Genomic DNA, 23,452 nt, shown 5'->3' with positions numbered 1-23,452 from the left:
ATTTTAAAGAGAGCACTTACCCAAGTGAATAGAGACGGCATTGCTTGTTTCTGATTCGATGAATAAGGCTAAACCTCTCATCAAGACAGACTGACCAGGGCTTCTTGGTGGCTTCAGGGTGCCCTGTCAGGCTGTTCAGGTTCATGTGCTCGCATGAAATCTGTTGAAATCAAAGGATGTTCCATTTTAATATGTAACTACTTWAATTTGTTTTTAATTTGTCTTCTGGGGAATGAGTTGAAAGAAGAAAAATGTTAATTGGTTTAATTAAAATCTGACTGACAGTCAGATCTACAGCTATGGAGATTTGATTTTTTTCCCCTTGTTTGTGTGTTCTGTTTGGTGAAATTTAAGGCTTACATAATCCCCCAGAGAGCAACACAGTTTGAAAAGCAAGTAATTAAACATTAGTATACTAYCCTGAAGTCAATTTTCCTGAGAACAAGTTATTTCAGTACATATTATTTTTTTCCTTTCAAACCTTGGACTGGATTCTGCAGCCTACATCATGTCAAAATAAAATCCCATGATTCACTATTTATTTAAAAGACAGTGTCACGGCAACGTACACCGTATATTACACCTTGAGTATCTCAGATTTCAGTTCCTGAAGAGATTTAATGATGACCTAAACACATCCCCTATCCAATAACAAAGGGATTTAAGCAAGTGCTTAACTAAACAGAGGAATCACTGCAAGTGTTTCAATGCTGTGCTAGCTTAGATACTGTCTAAGAGATAATTGCGATAAGAGATACAGAACCTGCAGGAGGAACAATGTAAGTCAAAGTCCTTGTAAAGAACAAGAAAACAACTAGTAAATAGTGGTGAATTCATCAGAAACCTGGATGTGTTTTACATAATAAAGTGTCCGCATCATTTGACTGAAAGGTCAAGTCAGCTTTGCCAGCACCTAAGCAACAGCCTTGAACAGCCAAAACACAACAGGGACCGTGAGCCAACACAGTTACGGGATGTCTGAGTGACATTACACGCTCTTGTTTGCAATCCCAGCTTTGCCTGGCCACCCAGCAGCCATGTGAGAGCTTCAATGTCCCTGCTGCTCTCACCACTATAGACACAGAGCTGCTCTCTACCAGTCAGCACCGAGGCATCTGCAGAGGGCTGCCACTGCACCCACCAACTGATGGTTTCAAGGRCTGGAAAAGTGGCTGGCATCAGGGGCTACACCTTGCCTAACATCTCTGCAATGCTCTCCTAGAACATCATCCTCCTCCCAGACGGACTCAGGGAAAAGACATTTGTGGAGCTGGAAGACGATGCCCCACGGCACATAGAAGCCAAGGAAAAGCCAGCACAACTGGTAAGGCCATTGCTGYAGCAGTGTTAAGGAGGCAATGGAAAGCAAAGGTAAGCACAGCAGCTTCGGCTACTCCTGCTTAAGAGAGATTGCACTGCTCAGCACTGACAACAGCTTAGGAGTGCTTGCTGAAAATCTTTTCCAACCAAGAGTGGCCTGGCCATCAAATTCAGCAGTTGCAGGACATGGGCTGCTAAGATGCAAACATGAAAGCAAAGACCTCAAAGAACTATAGGTACCCAGCTGAGCCTTCGTGAGGAAGAGGTGCTCTCTGAACCCAGCTGGTGCTGGGTTCAACCTTCCAGAAACTCTCAAGGATGGGAGCTGTCAATGCCAGAAAGCCAAAACAGGAGGGAAAAACAACCGTAGAGCTAAAACCAGGTTAAATATCAGTCCTCAGCTGACTATTCTCACAYCTTCCTTCTCAGGCTCAGTTTTCTGTTTTAGCCAAACTAAAGAGCACAGATCTTTTCATCTTTCCGAGTAATTACTCAGAAAATTTTGTTTCTGAACAATTATATACCGGGGGTGAGAATAAAAAGTGGAATCTAGCCTTTGCTGTGATAGGCACTGTCCACATGCCTTATAGTAAGTAAATAAAACATTCATTTTTAAAGAGGCTTAAGCTCTGAAAGATCATTATCTGGAGCATTACATTCACAGARCTGCATGCTGCACAACCTCCCTACCCCTGCTTAGCTCATAATTCCCAGGRAAAATTTCATAAAAGCTTATATAGCATCTCTTCATGCTGCTCTAAGAATTCACTAAGCTTTAAGCAATGACTTGCACTGCACCCCACCACCTATTTCCCTTCTGTCATATAACAATCACAGAATAAGTGGCTTTGTGATAACAAGCACTAATTTTAAGACATAAAAAAACACATTCTCCACAGAAAAATAAAAGATTCTGCTATTCTATTACTTAATTGACTCATGGTATTATGAGCAATTACAACACTCAGAATTYATAGCAATTTTACCAGCTCTTGCTACTGAAATATAACCATAAATCAGAAGATCTGAACTCTACCTTTAGCACCATCACCGGTCTGTTGTGTAACATGCAGAGCAATAAAGCCCTAGGCTGGGCTTCTATACATTACTCTTGTACAGGTAACAGTAAGCAAAAGGTGCTTCTTCTGATTATTAGGTATTACTATTAAAAARGCTTTTGTTTGCACCCCAGTGAACCCTGATGACATGGTATCTTCCCTCTCCACTGGTGTGATCTGTTTTGCTAATCACAATCAGCTGAGCACAATCCGAGTAATTAGCTGACACTTGCTCAGCACACAAATAAAAGGAGATCCCATGCCTATCTGTGTAAGTAGGATCCCATTCCCTGTAATGCTTRTAACACTCATAGTGTTTTCCTGTCAGCTGTTAATCATGTAACATCTGCCAGGTCAGGAACAAGGGTTTCTCTCCTCTTTTGTTTTCACTTATGCTTGTCCCCAGGGTCAGTTACTCTGGGAACAAAACTTCTTGATTAGTGTGTCAGAAGCAATAAACTCTCTGCTAATTGATGTCCTTGTAAGTTTTGACCCAACTAGTGGAGTTTAGCAGAATCTGCCACTGTTTATTAAGTTGCTGAGATGAAGGATGTTCTCAGCCTTAATACGCCTGCCTCAGCCTTAGCTACTCTACTAGACAACAAGCAGCTCTACAGATATCTCTGCTGTCTCCATATGAGTCGTCTTGCCCAGTGCCAGGGCACATGGAGACCAAGATTTCCACTTCCACAATTCTGAATGCTTAACCAGGCTTGAGGATAAGTGAACCCTCTGCTGCCTTCCCAGTTACAATACCATAGGCACAGCAGCATATTTTTCAATACATTTCAACTGACTCTTCCATGTCAGCTTTAAAAGTGTTGCAGTAACAAAGCATTACATTAATCTTACAGTTAATTACTTATGTTAATGACCTTTCAGTGACAGAAACACCTGAGGCATCTTCTTATTCTTCTGTGTGGGAGACAGTGTAGTTAAATCTGTATTGAAGGGCCACTTGCTGATAGACCTGAATACTTAAAAGTACCTGCCCTGTCAGAATTGTGGATATCCAGTACCTTTTCCATTCTTCATTACAGGAAATATATATACAATGTTTTGTAGAAGTGATGTCTATATTAAGATACGATAATCCAATTTCCACATATTTGAGCCCTGGAAGCATCTGTCAATGCAAGGTGGATTTGGAGGTGATGCCTTTGAAAAAGCACATAAATATACTAGTTTTTCAGATCATCACCACCTTTTTTGTTCTCAGGTAATCAGAATTATATTAGYACTATTGGGAAAACGCACCCAGACTAGGAACCAATGCCTTGTTCTCATTTTACTGTAAGCCTCAAATGCATCCTTTTTAACCTAAAATGAATCTTGTTATCACACTATTACTGACAGGTTGAGTGGTAGAATACAGTCCTTTTGCTACACATTGCTCAGTACTTTCCTGTATTTGAGAAAGTGAGAGAGAGAATGAGAAAGGAACAATGTCTAGAATTTCAGCTGTACTGTACTTCTGTTAGAACATGAACTACTCTAAATAAAAAGCAAGAAAACACTGCACTCTTTCAACCCTGTGTTTTCATCTTTACATTCATGTTTGTTAGGTTATTTGATAAAAAGCTAGACTGCCCACATACAGAGGAGCACAGAGGAACATTGGGAAGGTGGGGGAACTCAAATAAYACCTTGCCTTGGCTACTCCCAGGCCTCTCCCAGGAAGGCAATCAACCCCTAAAAACCTCAACACCACACACACAGGAAGGAGGTACACCACACACAAAGGCACAAAGCCAGACAGGGGAATCCTAAAAGCCCTGTCAGAGAACCAGTCTCCCTGCCCTCCAGCCCATGAGAGCTGAGATTCTCTTGGTCCAGGTGTGAAAACCATCAAGATGAGTCAATGAGAGACACTCTCCAGAGCATCCTTTGGACTTCTGGAGGCAGGGTTACTACTTAGGGGCGAGGGACTCATTGTGGTGTGGGATGCAGGGGAACAGTATTCAGGATTACACAAGACTTTTTATGGGATGTTCATGGGAGGAACTGAAGGCATAGAAAGGGAGGGATCAAGGAGGTTTGGAGAGGAACAAACATGGGAAAATAGAGGGATAATGAAATAAAAAGAGCCAGTCATATGTAAACAGTGCTGGTCAGTATGTTTATTTGGCCATGCCCTTTTCCTGATCAACGCAGATTGTCCTGCCTTCTTACTAAATTCCATTTCTAATGTTTTCCTGGAAGCTCTCTATTCTGAGTGCACATGTGTGTCTAAGTGCCAGCAACTAGAATGGGACCATAAGTCAGAAGGCCTGTGGGACTCTGGTACCAGCAACTGCAGAGGGTGAATGTATGTAAGTCAGCATGTGATTGCTAGTAAATATCAAGCCAAACTAGCTGACAAGTARGTTATGTTGCAGGTGGACTAGGTACATATGTACCAGGTATTGGAGGGGGGCTGTGGGCCTCAGGGGCTCGTATGTACAGCTGCCAGCAACTGGGGAGAGAGGGAATCCAGGGGCAGCTGCTGATCAAATTGAGTGTCTCAGCCCAGGTACTGGAGGAATCCACACGGTACACACATGTATAAATATTTCCCATTAACAGACCTTCATCCTGATCAGCCAGAGAGGGGAACAGGATGAGGCTCTTGGTACTGTTTGTGTCTGTGTTGATCTGTGTGGCTGGCCGTGTATATATGTGGYATGTATCTGTGTTCATGCATGTTTCTACTGGGAACACACGCTCAGCCTTGCTACTAGCTGGACGTGGCAGCACTGAAACTGCACAGCAGCCTTGCCTCATCAGGCTACCAGATTTGTCCTCCCCCTAACAATGCTGACCATCACTACTAAGTTGAGCAACTTTAGAAATAAAACACATTCCAAGCAATTGCAACAGCAGCTTGGCATGAGGTTAATTCTTTATCTGAGAGGAAACAGGCTGTGTCGGGCAAATTATTTTCTAAATAGAGACAGAAACAAAGAACCTACCTGAGAAGTGCTTATGTACTTCAGGAACCTCAAGGCCTCATAGTTCAGGGAAGGAGTTGGACTTGCCCATGGCTGTAGATCAATGTGCCATCTTATAGCCTGTAGAGGAAGAAAGAAGTCAGTTAAAAGAATACCATTCATTTCTCAGTACAAGCTTAAAATGCAAGGGCTAAAAAAAACAAGGAGAATTCATTTTAAACAAAAAGAGTTTTCTAAAGCCTTGTCTACACAAGAAAGTCATTGCAGAATAGAGTTTGAACTACAGTGAAAGAATATCTTATTCTGATTTATCTTAATCAACTTTGAAAGCAGATGTAGCTAATTCAGAAAAAAAAACAGAAATGCTGACACTCAGCATTCTTCTAGGACACCTCAGGAAGTGCTGGTTCATGTAAATACCATGAAAAAACTAAATCTGAATATCCAATTCTCTAGCAGGAATCTGAAAACACAAAATATATTTTTATCTATTGCACAACTTTGCTTGAATATCGAGTGAAACAAGAACTCGTACTGTAAACAATAATCAATCACCAAAGAAAACCTCTGCAACAGTTAAAATACAGCTAGGATCAAGCTCCCCCTTAATCACTCATGATTAACTAAGCTTCCATAAAGAGTATTTTTGTTTCCTTTTTTTTTTTTTCACGAGACCCTTCTGACATCCAATAAACTACCAAGCAAATAAACAAAAATCCCCATTTGAGATTCCCAGAGGACTTCGTTTTACTAAGAAGCTCTGGAAAACATATAGAAAATGGCAATTAATTGGACTAGATGGAGTCAAGTCCCAGAGAGGAGGTGCTCAGCCTGCACCCAGGATGCCCCCAACCCTGGGCAGGTCTCGAGCCCTGGGTGGGAGGAAGCAGCTAGCGCTGCTTAGGAAGAAGATGCAGTGCCAGCAGGGATCCTCGAATGACAGACGAGAACATAGGAAAGACAGAAAGAAAAAGCAAAGCTGAAAAACAAAGATTATTAAAGAGGACCAAGGCCAGATGCAGTTTGCCTTGAACTGATATCATGAGCTCCTATTTTTGCTGCCTAAGTAAACAAAGTCTGGAGTGACTGTGAGCCAGGAGGTCTGTATGAGGCTTATTGTTCCTTTAGGGTTTGTTCTTTTTTGTCGTTGTTTGGGGGGGGGTTGGCTTTTTTCCTAACTGTAAAGAGATGTTGAAAAGAACATTGGAGAAACTCTTCCAGAACCTGACCGAAGTACCGCTTCCTACTTYGAAGTTTGCTTTTTTGGCTCCTGACTGCTTCTGCCCAGCGCAGCACTGAAACCAAGCTAGCCAGAAAGCTCTGCAGGATCAAGTACCCCGACAGGCTGATTTCAGCCTGCAAAGAGCTAACAGGGGGAAGATAGGTGCACACCTGGGAGGGGAAAGCGTGCAACCTTTCACAATGAGTCGCATAGCGCACGTGGCTGAGGAACAGCCGCAATGACAGGAACACTGTTGTTGCAACAGGCTGGAGAGCAGAAACAAAAATGAAGACTGACTATCATTTTCAGGCAAAACACCCAGGCACCTAAACATCTGTGCCCAGCTATTTTCAAATCTATTTGTCTGCAAAGCACCTCAGGGAGCAATGGAATTGGAGGGCAGCCGTGGTGGCACTGCTCAGCAGGAGCTCCCTCTGCACAGAGCTGACGGAGGAGAACAAGAGCCCACCTGTGATTAACCACACGAACGAGGCTCTTTTTCCTAAGAGCGGAATATCGAAGAGCCACTGAGGCTTATTTTCAGGTTCTCAAAATTTGGAAAATGATGGACTGCCTTCCCACTAGTAACCTGCAAAACGTATCAGTACTCACACAAGAAAAGACAACAAAAATCTCAGTGACTTAGTAATTCAGTTTCACYACAAAAAATAATAAGATACACCTTTCACATAATGCTTTAAATTTAGGAGTACTACACAAATGTTACTAATGTAACAGAGATCAGAACTGAGCTCCTTATTCATGTCAACACTTTTGTAAAGCTTCTCAAAGTTCACATTTTGCCCTTAGCTCCCTGTGAAGCAGCAGCCCTTTCCTAGTCACTAATGAATAAAATAGAGAGTTCTGTTCCTAACRCCTCTTGAACCACACTGGGTGGTTTAGTGGTTACGTTACAGTGAGCTTCACGGGCTACGAATGGTATTAAAACTTCATTGTGCTAAGTCCTGTGCAGATGGCCATGAAAATGCAGTTCACCTCTTGATGATGTTCACCCACTGATGTCAGTGATGCAAAGCGGATATATGTTCAGGATTGACAAAATACCTTTCTAAACTTTATACACTCTATTTATATCAGTAGCCTTTGTTTACAGCTTTTCCACCTGTTTGATAGCATTCCCATGTCAGCCTTTTCAAATGAACTCTGCAAATAAAATGTATGCCTTCCTTGCAAACCATCTGCTTTGCAAAAATCAGGATGTTCCTTATTGCTCAAGAGGCTCATTCCCTCTAGATTTTGTGATATTTTCCTCAAAACAGGCCTGATGGTGGCACCGCAGTTTGGAATTTCCTAGGCGTTTCACACACATATGGACTGATTTTTCCTTCAGACCAATCTGACAGTAATCTGTAGTGACCTTCCCCTGGACATCACTGATTTCTAGATTTTCTTCCTCAGCAGTCATCTGTGATAATCATCTGATAATCCCTTAATAATCTATATCATAGATATGGTATAATTCGTCCTTCTAAAAATCTGAAATTATAAAGTTGAAATTAACATGTGCGAATGGCTCATTAAAGAGCAGGTCTAAAACTGCAGATTTGCAAAGTTTCTGGCTTTCCTAGCATAAACTTGAACACAGAAGTGTAAATTACGAAATTCTTCCCAAATCAGCCGTACAGTTTGGACTGTACAAACAGTCCAAATCATTAAGGAATCTGCTTTTTTTTTACACTGGAAAGAGGACAAGACTTAAATCATGAAATCAGTGGTCCAGCATAAATACAAATGTACATCATTTTAGACTTTTTTTTAAACAAACTTCCTCAATTAAACCTAACAGAATGAAGTATTCAAAAGGTCCAGGACTTTCCAGGAAATTCTAGTCTCAAGTAGGTGGCGTATTTGTGGTCCATTTCCTAGCTGTTTCTGAGAACAAGAAATGTTTTCTTTAACCTCTTTTTTTTTGTTGTTGTTTGGCTGTTTCAGTTTTGAAAGAGAATGAAAGTTTTCCATGGAAGTTTTCCATGGTTCCATCTTTCCTAACCTAGTAAATGTTTTTTTCCCTCCATCACTTCTCCTGCCTTTTTGGCAACCTTTTAAAATACACGACAATATTATTCACATTTATAAATGGAAATTTTGGAATCCCATTGCCCTGTTTAAAATGTCTGCTGCTTCCAAAGAAGAAATGGAAGACCTGTCAATTCACAGTCTTAATCTAATCTTAATCAAGGGGAAAACATGCAACCCTCTAGTTAAACTGTACAACAATAACTTTTTACTTTTGAAGTGGGAGGACCCAATATGAATGCAGAGCATCTGTGGTAATAAACTTCATCGATAGCTATAAATATTTGCTGGCCATAGAAACAAGTGACATCCATAGCYGCATTTCCAACTGCTCTGGCTTTGCTCTGTATATTATTAAGTTCATCTGTTTTGGAAGGGTATAGTTTTGCAGCTTTTGCTTTTGGGTGAAATTCTGCAGAGCTTTTATCCATTTTAAATGCATGGGTTGGACTAAACTTGCAAAACTTTAGTGCAAGGCAGATATATATATATATAGACTACAATGCTGAAGACTAGCCCCCTATAGAGCAGATTGGCCCTGGCTGTGGTTCACAGCCATCATCTTCTTAGGCTGTGGCCCTAAGCATAATATTTTGTGGAGGTGCTTGCAGTTCAGAAGTACCTTAAATAACGAGAGGGTTGTCTTGCAGCTCACCAGAGTACTGGCTTTATAGCACATCTCAACTTGCCTTGCGAGTAGTAYGTAACAAGTGCAAAGCCTGTTGAGATGCAGGAGGTCTGTGGAAGATGGAGGTAGCCAAAGCTGATATATTCTTATTCACACCAACTATGTGGAGCAGTTCTTTCAGTGGATTATCCCTTGTGAACTACCAAGTTCGCTTTCAGAAATAATTAACTGGTTGACGCCAAAGGAGAGCCCAGGGCAAACWTGCAGTGTGGACAACGAGAGGACCAAGCTCCCAGAAGCTGCAGGGAAGCTAAGTTATTTGACAGGACAGATGAGCAAAACAGCCTCTTAAAGGGCATGATTCATCTCACTATAGTGCAGTTGTCTAAAATAAGTAAGATGAATCATACCCTGGAAATGTCCATTTCTCTCCATTATGTGCAAAGGAAGTCTAGAGAACTAGCTCAGCTGTATCTACACTGTAGGCATTTAACGTTAAACAGGAGGAATCCCAGACCCAATTCKCCTGTGTGCCACACTAAAACATATCCACTGCTTTTTTTTTTCAAGGACAGAGTCTACTCTTTAGTTGCAAGCCTCAATTAACACTTAACTGCACTTTATTCTTCAGCAGGGCTGAATCATTCTTAGCCCTTTATATTCAGAGCAGCAATGCATGGCACAAGCAAAAACTCCACCTCAAAGTGGAGGCATCAATCAGAGAACAAGCATTTCCCAGCCTTGGCAAAGGCTTCCTCAAGAAAAACAGAGGTCAATTTATAAGTTCCCCTTTACCTAAATCTAATCAACTTTATACAGAAGGTTTGCAAGAGGTACATCCATAAAATCATACTACACTAAATAGGTAACCGAGAACTGGAACATTCACAGGTTCAGGAAGCTGTAATTTTAAATTACAGGCTTCCAAAGTGACTGTAACTCATCATTAAAGCTCCAATTAACTAATTTCTAAAGTAGCCAGTATTATAGGTATCCCATTTCTGTATGTCTGAATGGTTTCTTTTCCTTTTTTATTACTATTCTTTTTTATTTGCAATTTGGCTTTCTTAAACAAACAAATTTTTAACTTAAGAAACAATACTGCAGAAATTGTTACACGTTCTCTTGCTCTGTGTATGTGCRTGCGTGTTAGTACCTGCTGAGAGTAAAGTGGTGTCTTCCCTCCGCAGCATCAGGTATTGCAAGTATCACAGGACAAACACAGCTGAACTCTAATCTTGCAACCACTTAAACTGAGAATTTCTGTTCCAACAGTGAAACTTTCACCTGCTGCCAGCAGGCCATAACGAACTGGAAATATTTAATAGAGCAATTTTTCTTTCCATTTCCTTCTTTTACTTTTCAGAGTTTATCTAGACCAGCGACATTTCAAGAGCCCTCTTTGACAACCGACARCACTGTATGCAAGGACACAGCCTTCTTTGTGTCAAGTCACCAAGTAACAGCTTCATTTGCTGTATGTATCGGGTTCAGGCAGCGGCACAAACAGACCCCATATGGAATCCTTCCCCAACAGAAATACAAGGATATAAAAACATACTGTTATCATACAATTTCCTCATGGAACATTAGGCTGAGGAACAGAAGTCCCGTGCCAAGACGAGCTACTGRTGTAGTACATACAGTCAAGCTCTCTTGTGCAGCACATCGACTGACCACATTAAATCTTGCCTGTGGAAGACAGCGCTGTGATAAAAGTGCTTTCTGCATTAAGAGTAGGTTTTCAATTTAAATGAGAGGTTTTGATGAGATTACGTATGAAAAAAATAATAATTAGAGGTGTTYATTTGTCTAAGTGGACATGTGTGTTTTATTTTACTGGAGAGGGAACCCCTAGGATGCACYCAGCTCCGCTCTAGCCCCTTCTCTGTGTATCACCTCCTCCAAGTCTCTGCAGTGCAGCAAACATTTGTTTGCCTRGAGGCCAGATATTGGCTGCTACAGCCAATTTTCACAGCTCAGATCATCACTCAAAGAGCTTTACTTGAGAGTAGTTTATCAGCATTTGCTTCCCAAGACAGCAGCTTGCACTATAAGCAAAACTCTTAGCTTAGTGGAGGGGAAAGAGAAAAGGCAACATTTCTCGAATGTAAAGTTTTACATTGAAATGAAAAAAAAMCCCAATTTTCTGATCTCAGTTCTTATCGGAGAAGCTCCAGGCCACTCCATGGTAATTGCAACCAGAAGAGCCTTTACCTTTGTAAAGCAAAACAGTTTGCACATGCATGCATAGTAACCGGAGGAAAGAAAGCAAGCATCAAGAGTTTCCAGCTCTGCACTCCTTTTGTTAATATTCATGTTTATTTTCTGCTTCTTTTGCCTCTGATATCCCACCTGACTGTATGAAATGGAGCCAGGTCTATTCACTCCACTGGAGCTTTGCAGGTGCCACGCTCGGGACAGTCAGCACTGTAAACCACCACATCACCCCCCCATGGGAAGGACRTGGGGTGGCAGACAGCGCACAGCTCCTTGCCCCCACGTCACCTAGAGACATGGACACAGTGATTTGCCCTAAGCTGATGCATTAAACATAGGTTAAAGCCTGCGTTCAAGCGCTCTCAAACTCTAATTTTGTGTGTTTTCCCCAAACAAGCGTCTCATACAAAACACATACACGGAAAAGAAGGGATGCTTGGCACCCATTTTAAGTGACAGAATTTGTACCATTTTAAGAATTAAGACGTAGCTTCAGAAAAGTATAGAGCCCCTTCCAAAACTAACAACACAGGGTCAGATTTATTGAGGATTTTAGGTGACTAATGTTCCATTGAATACAAAATTGAAACCCTGACTTCAATAGGAAATTAATACTGGCGAACCAGCTTACTAGGCTTAATTGGTTGTTGTGGATACCCCCTCTGTAAATACACTGGTGGATCCAGGCTTCAGTTATTGATGCACAGCATCCTGGATGYAGGTTATGTCTTAGAAAAATACATGTGTTCCAGAGCACTTGCCAAAATATTATTTTGCAGGTACTGATGAATTTGGAAAACATTCCATCTGATTTATTATTTACAGAGCATAAGTGGAAAAAAGGTATATTTATTAAAAGAGAGATTGATTTTACTCTAAGAGCCACACAGCTTTAAAAAACATGAATTGGGTTATCTTTGTTATGGTTAAAAAAAAAAAAAAAAGGCCACAGAATTTCAGCACTATCCAGAGTGCTAGAAGTGTGGTAATGATAATTCCTATTGGAAGGAACTAAATCCAGGAGCTTGAACAGAGTGAAAGTCATGAAAACAAATTTTCAAAACTGTTTAAGCAATGTAAGACCGTCAACCAAATTAGTTCAGCGCCTGCATGTCTTTGCCAACACTTAAGGATAACAGCAAGAAGCAGATACAGCAACTGCTGGTCACTGCACRTCAAAATAAGGCTTTCCCTAAGCAGAGGCAAGACCGCAGTTCCAATCAATACTCCTAACTGTGCTAAATGAAGTTCCTCGGTTGAGAAAATATGGGAGATATTATAACCCATACAACAGGGGAAAAAGCTATTTTTCACTAGGTTGACTTCACTGCAATATTCAAAGCACAGTGTCCAACAAATAGAATTCATTAGTAAATATTCCACTGGTCAGATAAGACGAGTTTATTTTGTGCAAATTCCAACACTTTAATCATGATTTACAGATATGGATGTCTCTGGCAGCCATTCATTTAGCAGGCTTTGCCTAAGGCTAAGAGTTGACAAAAAAAAAAAAAAAAAGCTTTAAAATAAACCTTAACACTTTCATACAAAAAAAAGAGCATTCCACCCTTGCACACCTTTCTCTTCTAACTGGAGCACGAATGTCAAAAAGGAAATGATCTACCAGATCCTCTAGCCTGAATGGAAATTCGAAGCATCAGGAAAATCCTCCCTTCCGCCCACCACGACGACACGCCTGCCCCTCCAGATCTGTGCAAGATTGATARACCTGCGTAGCTCTGAACCCACCAGCTCATCCTTGAATTTCCTTCTAGAAATGGGGAAGGTGTCACAGCCATAAGCAAAACGTCAGGTATAGCAAGACTCATCGTAAGTCACAAGAACTGGCCATACTGGTACTGCTCTAACATGGGTGCTGGGAGAAGGACAGGGCAGTATTTTTCAGTAGGTCTCCACAAAGTAAAAATTAATTCTTACCAGTGGGTAAACTGAAAGGCTGTGTGACTTACTCGGCTATCTACATTTCACAATGTAAAACAAAGGGAAGATAGACAGAGATTCACGATAGGTACCTAGGGGCTTTGGTCCCTCCTGCTCACAGTCAGTTCACTTAATCATATGGGTGTCTTACTAGATAGACATGAGAGATTTAAATAAAYAGCCAAATCTCACTTTTCTTTTACTGCTTCTTGTTTCATGCAAGTGTTAGCTATTAAAATAAGGCAATGCAACTCCACAGAATGAAATGCGTAACATCTTTAAATGTCTACAAAGATATTCCCTTTCTTCTTTTTAATATGACTGTGGACTACTGCCCACAATTTAATGTGAAAGTCTTTCAAAAAAATAAAAACATCGCAACCGAAYGGCAATCAATTCCTTGTCTAGTAAAGGACTGACAGCTGGTTTGCAAGTGGTTAGAATTTTAAATACAAGACTGTACATTTATTTTCTAGATTATAAAGAAGGAAATATGCTTGTTTGAAAGCACACAATTTTAAAATAATTTTTGTTCAAGACAAGCAAGTATAGACGTAAGTATCATATGCCCACGGAGGATGTACTTGGGCATATTTGTACCATTTTCTTTGGKTAGGGACATTTTCCAACAATTTATCACTAATTATAAATATTATGTAGAATATAGGATACATACTGGGATATAGAACTGGTTTGATCCTGAACTCCTGATATACCTAGAATTCCCATAGACTTCATAATGAATAATAGCTTCAAGATCAAACCATTAATCAAAGCATGTAATTAAGAAGGAACATATCAGCTCAGCAGCAGCCAACTGAAACATTGCTTCTCGTTTAACTTTCTCAGAAGAGTTAGGGAAAAGGCACAAGATMCCATTGCCTAGCCCTATTCAAGATGAAACAAAGTTCACTGTCTTTGTAAGTGCTGTGGGRACAATCATGAGGCAAGTGCTAAATGAGACATGACATAGGTATTAACAAATTTTACGTTCAGTCAGTTTATTCAGGCAGTCCCTATAACTTCCTATGCTATAGTGTTCATCCCCGAGATGCATCGCATACCTCTACCACCGCTGTCAACTTTTCATGGAGCAGGAACAATTTCAAACTGATTCTTTAGGCTTCTAAGTGGCAGATAATATTTAAAATTACATGGCATATCAATAGACATCGCCATCTCTTCCTGCTAGCATGTCAGATGCTGTCTCTGTGAAATAGGAAAGAAGATGCTAAATAAAGGGCAGCAACTTTGAAGCTCCCAATTAATTATTTGACTTTGCTAGCTAGCATGAGAGGAATAAGGAAGAAGGCTGGGGGGGAGGGGCAGAAATTAAAGCACTGATGGTGACTCAGTGATGATGAAATTACTGTTCATCAGTTTTATAGCGCATGCATTTCCCAAGCAGTTCTAGCCTCTAACATGTCACCAGTGCTTCTCTGCTTACTCTTGCCTACGTTAGTTTTCCCCAGTAGACCACTCTGGTCACAAAAAAGAAAAGCGACTATCTCGTCAAAACCGATGGCACAAACACAAAGCATCAATATCCCTAAGAGGGATTACTGGCCTAACCAGCTCTTTGCAGGCTGTCTCTTGATATGCTTTAAAGGTAGGGGAAATTTCCTTTCACATCCCCAAGAAGGGCACTGAGTTCATCCCCTTCAGTCTGCAGGAGCCACAAGATCAAGCCATTCCCGGAAACTATCTGGGGTTTTCTCACTTCTGGAAAAACTACAGCAGTGGTCCTGAAGCAATGCCTTAAAACTATAAGTAAGTGGAACCCAAAGCAAAATTCAGTAGCTCTCTTGTTAGTGAGCTGTTGGTCAAATCTTTCTGCAACAAGTATATAAAACTAGAGCTTTTGCATAAATACAGAGGTTTGACCTGAAAATCCTAAATGACTTAAGAAATCAATGGCTCACTTAAAATACCTCCCACTCTCATATTCCCAGAGTCAAGAGAAGTCCCCAATACACGGGAGAGAGGTGGCAGCTGAAAGRGAACTCTTCACAAGCATTTCCCAGATTTGGGGACTGTAACGCTCTGGCCCAAAACAGTTCCACGCTACTGAGGTTCAGAGAACATGCAAACGTGYCCTCCTGCCTGCAAAGCACATGGGAAATCTTCGGTGAGAAACAAGATTTCTGCGTACGTRGCAACAGCTGCTGGAATTTTGCATGTTTATCATTATGCAAAACAAAAGGAAAGAATTATTTATTGTATTTACAAATATGTCAGGGAGGATGTAAATTACAGGGTTGGTTTTATGCTGCAAAAAAAAATGAAAAGAAAATAACAAAAACAAAAATCAAATAGTTCTCTTGGAGCTAGCAAGCCCTTCAGGCCAGGACTTGTGCTCTTAAAGAAGGCAGAAGTCACCGGAAGACACCCTGTTTACCCATTCCCTGGCAGTGCAATTCCTCAGCAAGTAACAACCAGGGCCCTTCTTAACCACACTTGTACCTGAAGGCACATCTAAAATGAAGATTGTCCAAGATGAGACAGAAAAAGAGCAGGCAGGGGAACACACAGCTCATTTAAGTTCCACACTCTTCCATCCAGTACCACGTACGCAGCTGGAAAAGTTTCAGCCATCTCCTGCTTAAATTTACCAAGRTATTACCATAAGAGTAATTTCAAAATTATGGCCTTTATTAATCTGTTACCCATGGCTATTCATCTGTTACCCATGGCTTCAGTTCATTTGTACACATGGTTTCTATTACCCTTAGAAATTTGCTTACTGAAAAAAGAACAGCAGGTCACCCTGTCATTTCCGTATACAGAAATGAACATAAATGTTAACACAAATAACATCAGCACAAGTAACAACGTAACAATTCCAGGATATACATGCTATACCACAATCTAAAAATAAATAAATAWATAAATAAATAAATAAATAAATGAAACATCATTTTTTCCTTTTTAATTGTTCCACTGAACATAATTCTGTTTTATTTTAAAATTCAATGTACTGAAAGAATTCTGGACAACGTTTCATCATACATGAAAGTATCATGGTGTATATACTAGCTATGAAAACACTTGCATAGATTAAATGACTCATATTCACTTCACCCAGCTATGGAAAACTAAATGTCTGTCCAAGATGAACAGAATTCCAAGTTAATATTAGAACTAACAATAAGAGAGGGGCTACAGCAGATGTCATGGAAGATTAGTGKAGGCTTATACAGATGTTCTCACCCATGTGTTAAGACTTTGTATCCAAACTGTGCCATGARTGACAGACATCCCTGTCATGTGCTGGTGTCTCTGGCACACAATACTGAGCCCAGGTCCCCTTTTCTGTCACTTAGCTTGGTGGAGACTCAGTGGAGAAATCAAGAACACAGACAACATTTCTGTGTGGTTGCAGTTYCAGAGAGAATTGAGTAGCTGAACTCTCCTCTTCACTCCCAGATGTGGGGGGTTTCTAAATAAGACCAGGTTAAGACTGCAGGCGRTGGACTGCTTGGCCTCTCAGAGCAAAACCAAACTGTTTTTGTGAGCACTGGAGATCCCACACTCATTTTAGTTATCTAAAGAGAGAGATTGTTAGCTTGTTCTTACCGGCCTGAAAGGCAGCTATGAGAGAGTTTCTTACAGTTTCAGTCTTCATCATCCCTGCATTTCAACACAGCACTCCTCTTCATAGGCCATCTGAGTTCTTCTCTGGTTTCACACCAAAGACCCACCATCTGGACCTCAGTCTGAACCACGGACACAGTTGAGTAACACTGGCATGAAAAACGTCTGGCTTGCTAGCACTGACCATGCAGCTTTAAAATGGATATATAGTGCTGACTAAATGTTGATGTGAATTGCTGGGATAAAAAAAAACATACTAGTTAGGTAATAGACTCATCAGAAAGCAGCTAAAGGTCAGAGACCCAGTAATTCTAAGACTCTTAAGGCTTTCTGTAAGAATTTTACTTGTTACAGATATCTCTTTCCTGTCTTTCTGTTTTCTTTCTTTTTCTCCTCTCTAAAGAAGTTTAAAGAAATAATGAAGTCAGACTGGTCACCTTAAGGACAGTTTCAGCAAGGCAACCCACATGTTCAAAACTGTCCACGTTTTTATTACTTCTAGTATAAAATATGTGTAGCAAAATATTGTTTTTGGTACTAGTTATGCTCACTGTCTTTAATGCTGTCAAAATTCCTGATTTTCAGAAAACTTTGYTCTTTTATTATGACAATACTTTGATTTGCTGTACACTTGACTTTTATACTAGTGGCCTCCTGTTCGCCCCTCCAGCCGGAGTTGCTTTTGCGTACAAGAGAGCCTTTTTGCTTTGACCAGGTACACAGCACTTGAATGAGGGGTCCTGTCTGCTAGCTGCTAATAAGGTCTGGYAACTAGAAGCACATGTCAGAAAACAAAATGTAGTATTATTGTAGAAAAAGAAACTCACATATGTAGGGACAGAGAGTCCCCACRTACATAGCAAATACAGGCCTGTGCAAGGAAGGTACACACGGTGCCCTGTCCCCTGCCTCAGTGGCATACTGACTCAGGCTGCAAAACTTCCTAAACACAAGCATCTGGGAAAGGGCACCGAGAACCATGCGACGGAGAAAAAGAAGTGACAGCAGTCATAAAGGATTCATGTTTTCTATACGGCCAATAGTCAAGCTAGCCCAATCCAAGAAAGTGGAGCAACTGCCATAGTAGCCAATTATAGAACCATGTATCTGCAGAAAAAAAAATACTAGCTTGATGGTTGGGTTATGCCCTAAATAAGAAGGTATATATACACCTTAAAAATACTTTTTCTCTGTCACAGCTATCTACAAAAAGTTATTCCCCAGGCTTTACATGTTGAAAGCAAGCCTTGAGTATGTTTTTCAAAGAAATCTACATTGCTGGATATAACTAAGCCTCATAAAGCCGTAATACCAATTTGAAAGATAATGTTCCCCAGCTGCTTCTTAAAAATTTATGAAGAAAGAACCTATTTTAGATAATAAAAAAGTGTGCAAGAATCAAGGTTATTCTGAGTGATCGTCTACCTCATAAACTTGCAAGTGACATCACTGTCAGAAACTATATTACCATCTCTTCTTTATGGCCTATTAAAGACATTTCATTTGCAGTTAAAATACAGCAAAAAGCCACTATCCTCCTTGCTTAGCTACTTGGAAAAAGAACTGCTGTGCTCAGATATCTTTTGGTTCCTCCATTTAGAGCTAGAGTGGGCTGGTGTTGCAGATATTTGCTTGTCTGCTGTTGAAAACGGCTATCAATAAAAGTTTTTTTTCCTCTCAAACACAATAACCTGTCTGTGTTATTAGCCTGACAATATCTGAACAGAAAACAAGGCTCTCGCAGCCGTTCCCCAGATACTAATGGCCCRAAGCCATAAGCTGCTACCTAGCACTAATCTTACAAGCTAAGCAACTTTGGGTCAGTTCATACTTGGTAAGAGACCTCCGAGGGCCGATGAAAAAAAAGTTGCCAAGTAATGTTCCTTCCTCTGGGGGCTACTAAATCAGCACACAACAATTAAGGTGGAGTTTGGTCTCTCCCTCTAGTGAGGTATTGAACTAGGGTAATGACCACTTATAGCCCTTAAAGACTCTTATTACCTCTTTTTATTATACTGACACTAGATCATTGCTGAAGCTAAATTCCAGTTTGGATAATCATATTCTAGCTGCTAGACTGCTCCTCTAATTGTGGAGAAGGTAAACATAGAAGAGGAAGGGATCTCAGGAGGTTGACTATACTCTTACCTCTCTGCCCTGAGGCACAACWAAGAACATCTAGACTTTCCCTGTGTGTCTAGCCAAATTTCATATTTTTTCTTGCTGCTGCTTACCTAATGTTATAGTTAAAAGATCTTCTCTAACATCTTCCCCAAAAATTAATTCAATTATTTCTTGTCCTACTTACAGGAGTGCCTAGAGTGATCACTATACCCTTCAAAATTTTTTTCCAAGTTTGAGAATTATTAGCATACTCCTCTCATAACCTATGTTTTCTRTTCAAAACAAATCCTATCTTTCAGTCCTTCCTGGTAAGTCTAGTTTCCTGTACCTTTTAATATTACTGTTCCTCTCAYTGAGGCCTTCTCCAGTTTGTATATATGCTCTTAAAGGTGGTGCCCAGAACAAGGCACACAAAGAATAACAACTAATACCCAGATCTTCAGCATTACACTCCCTTTTTGCAACAGAGTCACAGTCGCAACTGATGTTCATAATAGCTAAAATACTACTTACCACCTGCCTTAACAGGACAGSATAATGGTGATACACATATTGCATGACTAACTCTTCATGTCTGAGGTGCAGCAAGGTGATGGGAATGAACTCCTGATCTGAATTCACTACAAGGTCCAAAATGCTTCCTAGATCCATGCTGAAGCTCCAGTAACTCCCTTCTCTCTTCTCAGTTCAGGCAGATCTGCTCCTTTAAACATATACTGTTGTGATTAGCCTCACAACTTCCAAAGCTCAATAGTTTTAAACTCTGCTGTAATGTTCTAAGATTGCCCAAGGAATGGATAATTCATAAACTGTTATAAAAGTTAAGTCCCAACATGAAACTATTACACCAGCTGTTACACCACTGGATGTAAAAAGACAAAAATATCAGACAGACTGACTTCAGAATGATCAGGATTTCTCAAAGAATTTTGGCCCATGTTTGGCAAGGTGCAGAGCAACCCCAGACTCAACCAGCTTCCAAAGTTTAGCAGATATTTGAAGACGTAAAGTCAGCTTAAAAACAATATACATACAAATAAACAGTGAAAACACCTAATCCATTTGTTTACTAGATTCATGGAAGTATTAAAAAGGGTTCTTTGCATAAGYTCTATACATGATTGAAATAAATAGCATTGTTATTTTTAAAATAAAAAAAGCAAGTTTTAAGTAGAATCTTACAATGTAATGCGACTAAAACGAACTAAGTCATTTTGAACCTGCCATGTTATTAACTGCCAAACAATCTGTAAATCAGTTATTCTACATTAGTCTGAAGATACCACTCCACTATGTTTTTTCAGATTTTGAAAACATTAAAGATGGGATTATATCAGTCATTATTTCAGAGAAGCAGTAACCTCCTGAAATAGTCCTTGTAAAAAGAAAAAAAGCAATCTAACAGACAACAGCAAAAAACAGTTAGTTTGGGGGGGGGTTATGACAAACAAAAACGTAAGTAATTCCTATAAAAACATAACCTCACAAAAATGGTTCAGTTTTAGGCAATGATACCATACATTTCAAAGTATGATATAATCCCAAACAAAATACAAATGGACCCACGCAAAGTCTAACTCTTAGCTATTAATCACCAAAGGCAAACATTTTTATATCCATAGGTACGAGGTAAATAGCATCCAAAATAACATCAGGTTAACTTTAGCAGTGTCCCACACTCTCTACTTTAGGATAGCCACAAGAACAAACTAAGTGATTTACAGCTGATTTTACAACTTTAAAGTTTCTAATCTTATGGCAGGCATACTTTCAGAAAATACACCTGTGGCTACACACTACTGACTTTAAGCACTATATCAAACAAGCCTTTCAGGAGTCTTTTATTGCAAAACCCAAACTAACCCTCACAGAAACTTACACTTTCCAATGTCCGCAAGCTCTATGACTATGCCTCTCCTAAAAATTCAGATATGTCAAATTTTGGTTATTACTCATCAGAAAGAGCAACAGTATCTGCTCTTTGGTAGACTCCACTAGGAGCTGTTTTGGTAGCTCTGCCATTTCCCAGACTTGTCACATACTTCCGTTACTGAAGTAAGTTTATTCCCCCCTGCTTTCAGGTTAGTATTTGCCACATATGCATCTTAAGTGCTAAGGGATGAACCGCCTTACAATCTTGGTGGCAAATTCCTTCCATCTGCCTTACAGCCATTCTCTCCACTGGCAGAGATTTAGCACTGCGCCAGTGATCCAGGAAAACATATGATTACCCAATCAGTTTCCAGCAGATGCAAGCGCTATTTATGGATGAATCTCCATCTTCCCCATCCTATCTGAGTGCTTTTTTTTCTTTTGGTGCTCTTGTTTGTTTGACTGCAGTCCTACCTGAGAAATGAACAAATAACAGAACTGTGATTCAGAAAACTTTAAAATGGTTAAAAGTAGTCATCAATTCCCCTGTATGTTTTTACTTTATATATATACATATACATGGCCACAAAGTAGGATATCTAACTAGACCAATGGAAATACACTGTTCATCGGTCTTTTGCTTTAGTTCAGTGATGTAAGCACAAGCAGAGTTACAATGCAGTGGCACTAAGAAAACAGGTTAGCCTGGCTGATTGTTTCTTACTGCCACSCCAGTGGCTCACATATTGCGGTACGGTCCAGCAACAGCAACAAAACCAGCAGTGGCGGGTGGGGGGGGGACGACTTGAAAGAACAATTTATGGACATAGAGAAGAGACAGAGCATACAAAATTCGCAAGGAAAAATAATCCCAACCTGGTATAGCACAGCAGAGCTGCATAGAGAGCCAGCCCCTGTGCACTGGTCTCCATCGCTTTCCTCTGGATAGATTTTTGCACGCCAACAAACCTGGCAGCTAGCCAGGGGCTGGCAGCAGTTGCACATTACAGTCTCTCTCCAATGCTAGTGGTAAAAACCACAGGCCATTAATTTAAGCAGCTTTTTTGATAAGAGGCCCCACATTGTCCCAAGACAGTTTGAAGCAACTTAGTGAAACAAAATAATGCTTCCTGATGAAAAAAATGAAAATAAATATAATACTAACAAATATAAAAGCAAAATAAATCACCTGTTTTTTTTAGCTATCATACATCATCCTATATTTAACAAGAAAACAATGGCTTCTAGCTTATTTTCTCTTTAACATTGACTAGAAAAATCCTAAGAATTGACACTGCAAGATTATGGATGCCTCAACATGGTACAAACACCACAGTACATCAAGATGCCATACTGTCACGCGGAAGAAAAATGTAACCCTGTGACAACCTCACTGTCATCATTGCTACAGCGGTGAAGGCAGTAAGGAATTATCTCACKTCTTCCAAACTTTTCAGAAAATAAGGCGAAGACAGCCATGGTTTCACTTTTCCATCACAATTACCCATAGAAGATGAAATGAAGCAAGAAAAACTCCAGTGCAACTATAAATCACAGACAAAGGAAGACAAAGTATCTCCAAAATAAAATTATTTTTACCTTAAAAATACACCATAAGGAAGACAGTAACAAATTTTCTAGAAATTTTCTTTAAAAATATTGCCATGGAGGGCAGTCTTATACAAGAACGTTACCCCTTTCCTTAAAATTCAAGCTATACCAGAGTTCATTGTCCACCTCATCTTCAATTAAGCAATAAATTACTGGGGACACATATGCAAAGATAAAAAAGTGGATTTGCAAGTGAGACCCAATGATGGCAGCACATCAGCTCAGATAGTGGTCTGGATGTTTCTAAAAGGTCTCCTGATCACAGGCCTCCTCCAATAAATCTTGATCTATTGTATATGTAGAAAGCAGAGTGCAAAAAAAAAGTAGAGTGCAAAACAATTTTACAGGAAGAGATGGGTATCAGTCATCTGCAATGCATTTCAATGCAATGAAGCCTGTGTTACAGTCTCAAAGTCTTTAACATAGGCAGGTGATTGACACAACCTTTTCCATTCAATATACACCTTTTCTCTCCATCAGACATCATTGCTGACATTCCACAAGTAACTTTGTTYTTTATCCTTGTCAAGGCAAACATCTGAACTAATTTATTTTGCCCAGAAAGCTGGTCCCATCTCTAGCAAAATCACATTTGCTTGTCTTCAGGGTCATCCCAGGTTAAGTATCTGCGCTTTTCTACACTGAACATTACTGCTTGGTTCTGACAACAGGCTCTCAAAATAAAAGGTGACAAAATACTCGTTCCCAGCCTTTGAAAGCTGCCTCATCTCCCCCAAAAGGCTATAAAGAACATTTCAAACAATAAACATTCAAATTTGCTTCTCCTGAATAACAAATGATTCCAGAGAGCCTGGCATCTGGTACCTGCCAAAACCCAAGCTGGCATGGAGGCTGTCGAAGAAGTCAGCACCCTGCTGCTGGCCACGCTGTGAGC

General features: G+C 40.2%; 1 protein-coding gene across 1 annotated transcript in view; it reads right to left on the bottom strand.

Annotated features, from left to right (window-relative positions):
- Positions 1-5,527, bottom strand: part of METTL24 (methyltransferase like 24) — a 35,714-nt gene extending 30,187 nt beyond the window's left edge. Inside the window, exons 1-2 of the mRNA XM_085306872.1 lie at positions 5,330-5,527; positions 21-160 (exon numbers count right to left, since the gene is read on the bottom strand). Coding sequence (XP_085162998.1) covers positions 21-160; positions 5,330-5,470 — 281 coding nt within the window. The 5' untranslated portion in view covers positions 5,471-5,527. The remainder of the gene's footprint in view (positions 1-20; positions 161-5,329) is intronic.
- Between the last annotated feature and the right edge of the window lie 17,925 nt (positions 5,528-23,452).

The sequence above is a fragment of the Rhea americana genome, unplaced genomic scaffold (genome assembly GCF_003343005.1).
Source record: "Rhea americana isolate MKP2758 unplaced genomic scaffold, rheAme1 scaffold_25, whole genome shotgun sequence".
Classification (NCBI taxonomy): domain Eukaryota; kingdom Metazoa; phylum Chordata; class Aves; order Rheiformes; family Rheidae; genus Rhea; species Rhea americana.
This window is presented reverse-complemented; position numbering and strand designations above follow the sequence as displayed.